The 13,849-nt window shown below is 35.1% G+C and overlaps 1 protein-coding gene across 14 annotated transcripts in view; it reads right to left on the bottom strand.

Annotated features, from left to right (window-relative positions):
• CCDC18 (coiled-coil domain containing 18) overlaps positions 1-13,849 on the bottom strand; it is a 120,330-nt gene that overhangs the window by 71,630 nt on the left and 34,851 nt on the right. For 12 of the 14 annotated variants that reach the window (XM_074188178.1, XM_074188170.1, XM_074188171.1 and 9 more), the window contains 5 exons: positions 12,579-12,703; positions 12,292-12,452; positions 7,693-7,916; positions 6,301-6,411; positions 3,625-3,756 (listed from right to left, as the gene is read on the bottom strand). In XM_074188178.1, coding sequence (XP_074044279.1) covers positions 3,625-3,756; positions 6,301-6,411; positions 7,693-7,916; positions 12,292-12,452; positions 12,579-12,703 — 753 coding nt within the window. The remainder of the gene's footprint in view (positions 1-3,624; positions 3,757-6,300; positions 6,412-7,692; positions 7,917-12,291; positions 12,453-12,578; positions 12,704-13,849) is intronic. The other 2 variants (XM_074188172.1, XM_074188175.1) reach the window with 2 other exon arrangements.

The raw sequence follows: 13,849 nt of genomic DNA, 5'->3' as shown, positions 1-13,849 counted from the left end.
AGAGAACATATTTTATATAAATGTTTGATGATTTGGAGAATGTCCCTAAAGCCTATCTAACCCTATAATTCACAGAAATGTGTTTGTGATGACTTCATATAAATACCAGAACATCATGATTCCTTATGGGGATGAGCATAAATAACCAAAGCTCAGGGGGCTCTCAAAAGAAGCAAAGGATTCGTCAGATCTTTGCAACAAAATTTTCATGTTACTAATGATTGATTATCTTTACCCTTTCATTTATTCTTACAAAATAATGAAAAAAAACCCAACAACAAAATGCTAAGAAATTATAAGAAGAGCAAAGTTGACCCTGGAGAAGAGATAGGGTTAGTAGGATCCTAGTCAGTGTAAAGTTGGTTTTGATTGTTTTCCTATTTCCTTTTTTTATTCTAATAAGGAGCACTGATCATTCTATCAGCTTTTATATGAGCAATGGACCCTCTGCCTTGCAAATCTCTACAAGAATAGAATCAGCATCATATGCTTTGCCATAGAAAAGGAGCTTAATGTCATTCAAAATCTCTTCTTCAATTGGAAGTTTGGGAGGGAGGGATTGACTTCAACCTAAGATATATAGCCAGTGGTTTCAGCATTGGTTGATGATGATTTGTTAAGAATATCATGGAAGTGTTCCTCCCACTTCTCCAGGAGCATGTCCTCATCACTAATCAATGTAACTGCATCAGCACTCAGTATCTGAGATGTACCATAGGTCTTTGACCAATGAATAGCTTTCAGAACATCGCAAAAGCACTTTGGATTGTTATTATCAGTGTAAAACAATCTCATCTGCCTTCTTACTAAGCCAGGAATTTTGTTATCTCTCTAAGCTTTGTCTGCACTTTACTTTTAATGGAGTTAAAATATTGCCTTCTCTCTCTTTTTTTTTTTGCAAGGCAAATGGGGTTAAGTGGCTTGCCCAAGGCCACACAGCTAGGTAATTATTAAATGTCTGAGTCCAGATTTGAACTCAGGTACTCCTGACTCCAGGGCCGGTGCTCTATCCACTGCACCACCTAGCCGTCCCAAAATATTGCCTTAAGAAATGAAAGAACTATCCTGCTAATAATAAACTCTGGGGAATTTTTGGTTTTCATTTAGTAACTTCTAAATTTCCCCATCATTTTCATCAAACCAATCTTAATGTTTCTAAGTATTCTGACCTAAGTGAGTAAATGAGCTGCTGTACACCAACTCTGAGGACAGTCCACTCCTTGTCTGCCCCACTGCTGCCAACTGTGTTTTGTCTCAGTTTTCCCTCCAAGTTAGTAACTAACGATTCATCCTTGGAGAGGTCACTTTAATCTGTTGCCATTAAGTCTATCATGATGCCTCACATAGAGTAGATACAAAATGTTTGTTGAATTGAAAAGTGAGCAAAGTGTCCAAAATGAATTGATCAATATGAGTATTTCATTAGTAAAAGCATACTGTGTTGAGGTTATAAATTGAGAATTTCTTAGCTTGGCATTACTCTTCTACAATGAAACACCAACCTATCTGTCATAACTTTATTCCACATGATCACATACCCCATCCATAATTCTAGTAACACTAGATTACTATTACCAGTATGTGTGTGTGTGTGCATATATATATATATATATATATATATATATATATATATATATATATATATATATACCATGCTTTCCTATATCAGAGCTTTGAATGGCATTTCCTCATTTCTGCCTGTCAAAATCTTACAAATCCTTAAAGTCCCACAATATTCCCTAGGTTAAATATTAATTGGGAAATATTTAACAAAATATAATAAAAACAAATAATGCTGCATTTTAACACTAAGTTTATATGAGGTTTGACTATTTAATCTGAACCAGAATAAAAAAATTGAGAAATATTTAACAAAGTACAATAAAACATAAATAATATTACATTTTAAAATGTAAGTTAAAATAAGATCTGAAGGGATCCTTTTATACAGATCAGTCCCCTTCAATAAGGATCAAATAAAACAATAATTATAAAGTGCTTGGCAACATACCAAGCACAAAGTAAGCACTATATAAATGTTAGTGATAAGGGTGATGATGATGATGATGCTTGACAATTCTGTGTTAAATCAGTGAAATCATGGGTGTGGTTTCTATTCTCTATCTATGGTCATAGAAAGATTTACTGCACATGTAATTAAGTGGTATAATATCCTTTATTGACTAAATTAATGCACAATTTTCTCCATTGTTTTTGGAGTCAAGAATTGTTTTAGCTGACCTCTCCCTGAAGGTTGGCACCCAAAAGATACCTGTACAAAAGTTCACTTTCGGAGTGGCTAGGTGGTGCAGTGGATAGAGCAACAGCCCTGGAGTCAGGAGTACCCGAGTTCAAATTTTGCCTCAGACACTTAACAATTATCTAGCTGTGTGGCCTTGGGCAAGCCACTTAACCCCATTTGCCTTCAAAAACCTAAAAAAATAAAAATAAAAAAGTTCACTTTCTAAACTAAGCAACTACTACTAACATAATGGTCTGAAAATAAGTCCACTGAATAGTCCAGTGGAGTGTTATTCCATGCAGGTAACAATGAAGCCTTCTTTAGACATGAGTGATTAGATGAGGAAATGCCTAGGTTCCAGAACTGAATAGCTCTCTGAGTCTTTGAGTGAATTGAATCCTTTGAGATTATTCTATAGTTCTGTGGTGACCCAGCTTTAATAATGCTGACAACCAATATCCTGTGATAACAAGTTAAGGAACCAATATTTTATGTTATCTTTTGACTTTCCTTCCTGGAAAACTTAAAGAATGTACCCGCCTAATAAATTTGGAGAATGGCATCTAAATAAAATTGATCGAGCCTTGTTCTATAAGCTTCAATATGGGGGCCATTCCAAAACAACATTTAAACCCTTTGGAATAGCTTCAAGGCAGATCAAAAGAAAACGAGTCCTGATCCAAACCATATTTTCTACACAAATGTACCTAAAATTCATACTTTCCAAGACTGCACAGAGGAAGGGCACCTGACAGTTTTAATTCTAATACTTACCATAAAAATTTTCTAGGCTGTTTTTCATTCCTTTTGACAAGATTGAAACATGTTATCTAAAATTACAATGATATCCCTTTTAGGTTTCTCTTTTAGCCATGATAGATAGTCTACTTTGTTGAATTTAATCTGAGTCTAGCTTCCTTTTAGTATCTATTATCTTGACATTTATTTTAGTCTGAAGTCTGATGAAATTTCTTTTTTTTTCTTTTTAGGTTTTTTGCAAGGCAAACGGCCACACAGCTAGGTAATTATTAAGTGTCTGAGACCGGATTTGAACCCAGGTAACTCCTGACCCCAGGGTCGGTGCTTTATCCATACGCCACCTAGCCGCCCTGATAGTCTACTTTGAAACAGCTAATGACTATTCTGTTCCCTTGAGCTCTACACCTGAACCAACATTCTACCTCACTTTCCCCTTTCCTTTTAAACAAAGTATCTTAAGGATCCTGTTACTCTCATTTCTTTAACCTGATTTTCATCCAAATGGTGTTATGTAATAAAGCACATGGAAAGTTGGATGAATAGCTTTAATTTGAAATTATTAAAATTATTTTGAAAGATTAAAAGTAAATGGAAAGTATATTTTTAATGCAATAAATTCTTACTAGTTCAATCTGATGTTCCATTTCTTTGTGTTGATCATAATGAATTTTCTTTGCCTTCTCAAAGGCTAAAGTCATTTTCTCATGTTCTGAATTTATATTTGATTCCAAATTGTTTATCTTTTCATTCTTTTCCTAGAAAATACAATAATACTTTTAAAGAAATTATTTTTAATTTTTTATCTATTGCATGTTAAATATGTAATCAATGTGAAAATTTATAGAATAATAACTAAGGGATTTTTGTTAGTATTTATACCTAAAGAATAATATTTAATTCCTCTGAAATTGTCTTAATGAATTATTTTAAAGTTATTAATTTTTTAAATGGGAGATAAAATTATAAAAATTGAATAAAATATTACAAATAAAAAATTATAAAAAAAATCTAAAACTGAGCTGAACACAACACAGCACAAAGCTGCTACAACAATTACAAAGGAATAAAACATGAAAATATGAAGATAATAGACTGCCCAATTATTTGGTTAAAACTGAAAAAGTAAAATGTACTATTGGTGGAGTTGTAAACTGATCCAATAATTATGGAGAGCATTTTAGTACTAAGCCCAAAGGGCAATAAAACTGTGCTTACCCTTTGATCCAGTTATACCACTACTATGTCTGTATCTCAAAGAGATCATAAAAAGGGAGGAAAGAATCACATCATAAAAATATTTATAGCAGCTCTTTTTTGTAGTGGCAAAGATTTGGAAATTTAGGGGATGCCCATCAATAGGGGAATGGCTGAACAAATTGTGGTATATGAATGTGAGGGAATAATATTGTTCTATGAGAAATCATAGTGGGCAGACTTCAGAAAAGTTTGGAAAGATTTAAATGAACTGATGTTGAATGAACTGAGCAAAACCAGAAGAAAATTGTATAGATTAACAGCTATATAGTGTGATGAACAATTATGAGACTTAGTTCATCTTAGCAATAGAATGATCAAAGATAATTCTAAAGAACTTAGGGTGGAAAATATAATTCACATCCAAAGAAAGAGTCCGAATGCAGACCAAAGCTAACTATTTTCAATTTTCAAAATTTGTTTTGTTTTATGTCCCCCCCATGGTTTTTTCACCCCTTTGTTCTGATTCTTCTTTCACAACATGACAATTATGTTTAACATAGTAAGACATGTCTAACATATCAGATTACCTGCTGTCAAGGGGAAAGTGAAGCAAGGGGAGGGAGGGAAAAAGATGTGGGACTCAAAATCTTTTTTTTAATTAATTAATTTTTAAATTTTTCCCCCGGCTACATGCAAAAAGCAAGTTTCAACAATTACTTCCAAAACCTTGAGTTCCAAATTCTTTCCCTTCCTCCCATCCCAGTCCCCACATTGAGAAAGTAAGTTACTTGGTGTAAGCTTAAAATGTATAGTCATAAAAAACACTGTTACAATAGTCATGTTGTAAACATAAAATAACCCCCCCCCCAAAAAAAGGAAGAGAACATCAAGGAAAAAAAGAGGAAAAAAATATACTTCAGTCTGTATTCAGATACCATCAACTCTGACTTTGGAATGGATAGTATTCTTTATAAGTCCATCACAGAAATTGCTTCAACATGTTTTCTCCCACAGTTGCTATTGCTGGGTTTATTTCCCTCCATCCTATTCCTCCCCATCCCCATTCATTCTATTCTCTCTCTCCTTTCACCTTGTCCCTGCTCAAAAGTGTCCCTCCTCACTACCCCTCTTTCACAATCTTCTCTCCTATTATCTACTCCCCCCACCCCACTTTCTTTCTCCCTTTCCTCTCCTATTTTCCTCTAGGGTAAGATACCCAGTTGAGTCTGTTATTCTCTCTCTAAGTCACTTCTGATGAGAATAAGGCTCATTCACTCCCCATAATCTTCCCCCCTCCTCTTCCACGCTATGTAAAAGCTTTTTTTTTGCCTCTTTTATGTGAAACAACTTACCCCATTCTACCTCTCCTTTCCCTTTCACCCAGTACATTCCTTTCTTCTCCCATTAACTTCATCTTTTTAATATCTTATTACCTTCATATTCAGCTCCCTTCTGTACCTTGTCTATATATACTACTTTAAACTGCCCTAATAAATGAGAAGGTTCAGATGAGTGATCAGAATCATCTTCCCAAGCAGTTCAACAACATTAGATTCCTCATAATTAGTCCTCATCTACCCCCTCTATGTTTCACCTGAGTTTGAAAGTCCCCTATTTCATTGATTATTCATCTTTTCCCTAAAAGAGGATGTTCAATTTTGCTGGAGAGTTGATTCTCAGTTATATTACAAACTCTTGTCTTCCAGAATATCATATTCCAAGCCCTATGAGCCCTTAATGTAGAAGTTTGCTGTGTAATTATGACTGTAATACCACGATAATCAAATCGTTTCTTTCTGACTGCTATATTTTCTCCTTGATTTAGGAATTCTAAAATTTGTCCATAGGATCTCTTTCAAGAGTTGATTGGTGGATTCTTTTAATTTCTATTTCACTTTTTGCTTCTATTGGATCTCAAAATCTTACCAAAATAATGAATGTTATAATGTCAAAAAGTGAGTAAAAGAAAAAAAAAGGATCCAAAGCATGTAGTAGAATTTGTGATCACAACTATAGTAACTTCAATAACAGTGCTAACACTTAAAAAATCCTGTTACAAAGTATAAGAACAAAGAGAAGTATTCTCAGTTAAAAGATTTTACCATAAGCTCCTGTTCCAGTTCAAAATTTTTTGCAGCAACAGAAGAATAAGCAATTGTTTTTTCTTCCAACTGTTTCTCTAGTGTAAGAATCTGAGAACATTTCTTTGTCATCTAAAAAAAATATGTACTTTATGAGTGCAGTTGGTAAGTAGAAAATAAAATTTATTTTTCTAGAAAATGACAGTCAATTCTTACTCTAAAATTTAAAGGTCTTTTCCCTCATCAGTATTGTCACACATATTCCCAATGTAATATCTGAATGTAGTGTCAGAAAAATCCTGAGTCTAGGAAACCTAGATTAAAGTAATTTGTAAATCCTCTCATCTCTGGGCTACAATTCCTCTCTCTAATGAAAATAAATGGATTGTACTACATCTCTAAAGTTCTTTACAGATTAAAGGAAGATCCATGAACTATAAGTAAGTTAAGCAAATGTGCAGTGGACAAATATTTATGGTGACTAAGTACTTTTTGCAAATAATTTTGGATTCTATGTAATCATTTTAGAATTAGTAACTAAAGAATAGCAGATCTGGGAATTTGAAATAATCACAGAATAAGAAAAAATAAAAGTAATCTAAACCATATTCCTAAGACTTTAAATCAACTCGAAAAGTTTTTTATCTCAATGCCTGAAATGTTCTGGGGATATGATTGCTTAAGTTGAATGTAAGTCACCTTTATTATGCTCCACAACCTTTCTCCATAGAACTTTGCCTCTGTACCAGTAAGAGAGCTGAAACTAGCTACTCTAACCCAGGCAGGGCTTCCATATGGAGTCCCATTTTAGAGGAAGCAAAGAAGGAAACAAGTATATATTAAACACCTACTATGAAAATCACTTGACAAATACTGTTACATTTGATCTCACAATGATCCTGGGAGGTCATTGTTAATATTCCCATTTTACAGATGAGAAAACTGAAGCTAACAGGAGTTAAGTAATCTGTCCAGGATTTAAATGGCTAATGAGAGCCTGAGAATGTATTTGAAGTTAGATCTTCCCAACTCCAACCCTAAGACTCTAGTCACCATACCAACCAACTGCTAAGCAGAACAAACCAAAGGAAAAGCAGTAGGTTCTTGTCTCAGTGGAAAGAGGAAACTGCCCCCAATAGCTTATTATTTTCCCTTTATATAAAGAATGTTTAAAGATTCAATCTCTACCACATACTTCTCTCCTTTGCTTGGAGAAAAGCATTTTTAAATGTTTAAATAAATACAACATATTAAAAATAGGGTAAGGATCTATTTATAAGTTACTGCTTCTATTGTTTCAAACAAAATCAAGTGGAAGTCATTGATACTTCATTTTAAATATGATTATTATAAGACACATCTCGTCCATATTTATTCTATATCAAGTTAAGTTTACTAATGAAATTCACTTACTTCAGATTCCATTTTACTAGATTTGGTAACTTTTTCTAACAATTCTTCTTGTATTGCTTGAAATTGACTAGTCCTGTAAGCCATGTCAGTCTTTAATTCAGAATTCTCAGCTTCTGTTTTTGCCAATTTAGCATGTAACTCTTCCATGCCAGCAGCAAGTCTTTGCTTTTCTCTCTCAAAATTTTTGCTCACAGTATGTAACTTTTGGCATTGGATATGATCTGCTACAACACCAAAAATGTAATTTATATTTACTGTTTAATATTAAAATTGTACTGCATAAAATATAAAGTCTTAGGCAAATAGTTCAGACAAATGTCACAAAACAATTTCTACATAAGCTTAAGAACTGGAAAAAAGGCAGAATCTGTTATGAAACTTATGCCTATTCTGTATGAAGAAAAATTTCAGGAGTTATTCCAGATAGTTATTTTATCCAAAAATGAAAGGAGTTAAGGAGACTTTTAAAAAATATAAATTGTACTCATACATATCCTCTTAATAAGGATATACTGAATTAAATATAACTTCTTTGGTTTTCTCAAGATCATCATAATGAATAGCAAATTTCATTTAGATATTGAAGACACAAATGCTGTACAAGGTTCTGCTACTGTTTGTCCATCTTTGAAGAGGACAAATGATATAATGGGGTAAAGTCTTGACTTCGGTATGAACTGTATTTAAATGAAACAAGAGTTGCACTAATTCATCAGTCTCACTCTCTCTTTCAGAGTCATCAAAGTCCAGATGGCTAAGAATGCTGTAGATGACCTTAACATCTTCAATGTTTGACCAAACTCCAGGTGTTTGACAGAGCTGCTTCAGTCGCCTTCATGGTCACTGGACTTGTTCTAATCTGCCCATCTGACTGAGGGAAGTCTTCATATGCTTAGGGTAGACATTCCCCTAACTCACTCACAGGTTCAAGCTCTGTCAGTTACCCCTAACCTGATTTAGCCAACTACCCAGACTTTTACTAGAATGTGACTGCAGTGTATATTACTGCTTCTTGGAGCCCCAGGTGAGATCTCATCCACCAAAAGTGGATGAGTAGATCTGAAAGTGCTAGGCAAATCCTCACACCAAAGATACTAGTGCTCCCTGAACACCCCATACACCCTAAGACTGTAAAACTACACTGTAGGTTTGCCTTCTGAGAGTTGCCATATGAGACTGTTGGCTTCACTTTCTTTTCTTTCTTTTTTTTTTTGCAAGGCAAATGGGGTTAAGTGGCTTGCCCAAAGCCACACAGCTAGGTAATTATTAAGTGTCTGAGACCGGATTTGAACCCAGGTACTCCTGACTCCAGTGCTTTATCCACTGTGCCACCTAGCCACCCCCCTTCACTTTCAAATACCTTTTTCCCTCCTCACTAAAGATCTCTTCTACCATCAAGGACTATAAAACTAATGTTCAAGTGAGTATGTCTAAGATCTCTCAAGTTGTAAAACTGTTGTATTGTCCCTTCATCACTGGTTCTCTTCTGGGTAGTCAAGAATACCTGTTATTTTTTTCCTTTAGATCAGTGATTTTATCAATGTGGTGAACTCTCCTCTACCCAAAATACCTTCTTTCCAACATATTGCTTTAGAGAGTTCCTTGGATAACTAAGAGATTAAGTGAAGATTAAATGACTTCCCCTTATTCAACTGATAAAAGTCAAAAGATATGAACAGGCAATTTTCAGATGAAGAAATTAAAACTATCTACTATACTCATACAAAAAATGCTCTAAGTCACTATTGATTAGCAAAATACAAACTAAAACAACTTAGAGGTACTACACCTCATACCTACCATAATGATTAAAATGACAAAAAAGAAAAATGATCAATATTGGAAGGGATGTGGGAAAATCGGGACACTAATGTGCTGTTGGTGGAATGATCCAACCATTCTGAAGAGCAATGTGGAACTAAGTCCAGAAGACAAATAAACCCTGTATACTGTATCCCAAAGAGGTCACTAAAACAAAACAAAACAAAAAACCCACTAGTATACTCACTGCAGTTCTTTTGTGGAGGTACAAAATTGGAAATTGAGGGAAGGCCCATCAATTGGGGAATGGTATATGGATCTAATGGAATATTATTGCTCTATAAAAAATCATGAGCAGGCAGATTTCAGAAAAGTCTGGAAAGACTTAACTGAATGAAGTGAGAAGAACCAGGAGAACATTGCACATTTTAACAGCGACACTGAAATAATCAACTATTACAGATTTAGTTCTTCAAAGCATTAAAGTGAACAAAGACAATTCTAAAAAACCTGCCTTAGAAAAGCCATACACACCCAGAGTATTGAATCTGAATGCAGATCAAAGCATACTATTTTCACTTTTTTTATTTGCTTTATTTTTTCTTCTGTGCTTTTTCCCCTTTGTGTTCTGATTCTTCTTTCTCAGCATGACTAATATGGAAATATGTGTAACATGACTGTACATGTATAACCCAGATTATTTTATATCCTAGGGTTGGGGAGGGAATGGTGGGAGGAAGAAAGCTTTATAAAAAAACAAATGTTGAAAATTTTCTTTCCATATAGTTGGTAAAAATAAATCAAAAAAATTTTAAAAAGATTAAGTGACTTCCTTAAGTTTGGTTCATAGTCAGATTTTATCAATATGAGATTTGAACCCAGTGGTTTGGAATTCTGAGGCCAGTTTTCTATCAACAACTTCATGTTGCTTCTCCTGCTGAACACTACTTTCTGCCTACAAACATGCCTATGTGTACCTCCAAAGTTCATCACTTGATTCACCCATCCTCACTAGCTATAACCTCCTTGAGGAGGTCATGGATATGTAATATCTCCATTTTCTTTCTGCTATCTTTTTCAACTCTCAAAATCTAGTTCTCAGTGTTATTATTGAACTGAAATTCTTCTTTCCAAAGTTACCAATGATCTCTTATTTGCCAAACCTAATGATCTTTAAAAAAAAAAATCTTCATCTTTCTTAACCTTAGCAGACTGACACTGCCAGTCACCTTTTCCTTGATACTCTCTTCTCTAAGTTATCATGATACCATCTCTCCTGGTTCTCCTCTTTCCTGTCTGACCCCTTCTCAGTCTCCTTTGCTGAATCTTCATTTAGGCCTCTGTCCCACAGAGCTCTATCCTGACTCTCTTTCTCTTCTCCCACTATGCTATTTCACCTGGTGATCTCATTAGCTCTCCTGGTTTCAATTCCCATTTCTATGTTGGTGAGTGTTAAATCTACTTCAGTTCTCAGAAGTTAGTCCAGCTCTAACTTCTCTCTTAACTTCTAGATCTAGACTTCAATTGCCTATTAGACTTCTCAAACTGAATGTCTTGTAGACATCTTAGGCTTTCCAATCCCTCTCCCCTTTACAAACTTCCCTATTACTATCAAGGTACCACCATCCTCCTGGTCCATGCACTCACAATTTAGGTGGTGTAATCCTTGACTCCCTCCTTTGTCTCACCTCCCCAAATCTAATCTGCTGCCAAGACCTATCAGTGTTCACCCACTTGTGTTCAACCACCTTCCTGTGTTCACCCACTTGTCTCCTCTGGTACCGCCACAACCTGGTGTGGTAATGGAGACCTCATCACCGGACACTGCAATAGTTTGTGGTACATCGGCCTGCCACAATCTCTCTCCCTTCCAATCATCCTCCCTTTAATTGCCCTAGAGTTCAGATCTGACCAGATCACACCCACACCCACACCCACACAGCACTCTTTACCATTCAGTCCCTTTCCCACCTTACAGGCTCTTGTGCCTTATTCACCCTGGCCCTCACATTCTTCTGGGCTGTTCCTGACATAAAACACTAGCCTTAAGTTCTCTATGCCTGCAACTCTCTCTCATCTCTGCCTCTGGACTTCCTTTAAGTGTGAATGAAAATCCCATCTTCCATGGAAGCTTTCCTGATAACCTACCCCTCTCTCTGAGATTGTCTCCAATTTATCCTGTTCAGAGCATGTCTGTCCCCATTAGCCGGGGGAGGCTTTTGTATTCCCAGGGCCTGGTGCAGAGTAGTCACTAAAGAAAGGTCTGACCCCATATTCTGCTGGCCCCCCACAATGTCCAGCTGGGCTGCACCCTAGGCTCCCAACCTTCTTGTGAAAAGGCTGGCCCTCACACCAGGATAATTGTCAGTCTGGGGCATTAGGCCTTTCCTTCTTTATACCTCAGTGTTTGTTGGCGATGACCAAGGTATGCTTTGTTACAACCATAAAGGGTTTATTCTTTTTAAGTAGCTTTTAGTGGCTGCTTCTGGATCCAGATTCATTTCAGAAAATTCAAGATTTTTTTTTTTTGCATTCAGATACCCAAGATTTTACCATAGACCTCTTACAGTGACTAAGAGAGGCCAAACTTGGAGAGTGAACCAAATCATAGCTGTGGGGTTATAATGTACAAAAAAGATCTTTGGATAACAGTGAAAGAAAGTAATGAAATTATGCCTTATATTATCTATTTGAAGAAAATGAAAAATAAAAAGATTTTGTTATCCATTAGTCAATAACTAAATTCAAAAAACAACAGATCATAATATAGAATTGCTTTCCCAAAGGAACAATCTCAAATTATAGGTCTTATTATAGATAAATTTTAATCTTGCATACTTGCTTGATTTCCACTCAATTTTACAGGTTCTGTTTCTAAGCCACTTAATTGGCCACCTTCCTTAATCTCATCATCATCCAAAAAATGACCAGAAAACTGAATGGCAGTTAGATTTGTTTGAAGTGTATTAATTTCTGCCTCTTTCATTGCAAGCTTAATCCTGGCAATAAAAGAAAGGAATATAAAGGGTTTGAGAAAAAGTATTCTTATAGAAAATATTATATAACTACAAATAATAGAAGACACTTTATTGTTTGCTATCATTCCAGGATCTTAAACATTATACCTGAGGTTTGAGATCACTGATTTATTTAGTTCACAGCAAGATTCGCAGAGATCTTCTTTAGATGAGAATTTTTCTGCTTGATGCTTCGAGACACATGTTTTAGAATTAAACATGTCTCTATTAACCTGCAAATTTAAAAAAACCATGGTTAAGTTTACATATTATATATGTATGTATACATGTGTTTCTCTCAAAAAAGAATACCCTTAAAGATCAGAATGAGAGTTGTAGCTATACAACAATTCATTTGAAAAAGAACTTGGGGACTGAGGATAAGAAATTCAATCTGATGGCACTCAAAAATTTTATTATGATAGTTGGTTCCATGAATAAAACTACTGCATCCATAAAATAGGAGTTTATAGTCTCTTGTACTCTGCCCTGATGAGACCACTTTTGGAGTATTATGTTTAGAGTCAGATATACAACTTACTACAGAAAGTGATCAGTCCAAAGAGGTCTTAACAAGATAGTAAAATATTATTAAATTATGTGATATTAATCTAAAGGAGCTAAAAATATTTGTCTTGAAGAAAAGAAGACCTGAGACTTCTTGAAGATTACAGTCTTCAAATAAAGGACTGTAACATAAGAAGAAGGATTATATTTACTCTGGTACCAAAGGACAGAATTTAGATCAATGGCCAGAAATTAAAGGGAGACAAATTTTGATTCAACTCAAGAGAGAGCTACTTAACAAGAAGAGTTAGTTATGAAGCTATGAATTCCTGGTTGCTGGAGCTGTTCCAGGGAGGCTGCTAACCACTTGTTAGAGCGAATAGGGGCTTTAAGTAGAAGTTCCAAGAATTCCTTACAGACTCTGTGATAGGGATCTAATAAAATATGAAGAATCAGCATTTCAGGTTTGGAAATATATATCATTTAGCTTACCCTGTACTTTTAATAGTAATAATGTTATATATAGTCATCTATAGCTCATAAAGAGCTTTCTTATACAATAATTTCAGGAATTTAACTTCACATTTTATAAATAAGGAAACAGTTGAGTAGACAATCAACCAACATTTATTATTACTAAGGACACTTGAAAGAGTCAAAGAGGTTAAATGACTTGTCTAAGGTGACAAAGTTAGTAGGTGGCAGGGCCAGGACCCCTTATTCTTTTGACTCTTTCTTTCCTTTTTAAAGACTGGATTTCCCTATCCTTTCAAAGTGAGAAGTGCCAGAGATACTAAATGTTAATGCCATGCTGATGGGCATGGAAGACCTGACTTGCCCCATGTCTTATCCAGGTCACACCATATTCATGA

The sequence above is a fragment of the Macrotis lagotis genome, chromosome 5 (assembly GCF_037893015.1).
Source record: "Macrotis lagotis isolate mMagLag1 chromosome 5, bilby.v1.9.chrom.fasta, whole genome shotgun sequence".
Taxonomy (NCBI): Eukaryota; Metazoa; Chordata; class Mammalia; order Peramelemorphia; family Peramelidae; genus Macrotis; species Macrotis lagotis.
This window is presented reverse-complemented; position numbering and strand designations above follow the sequence as displayed.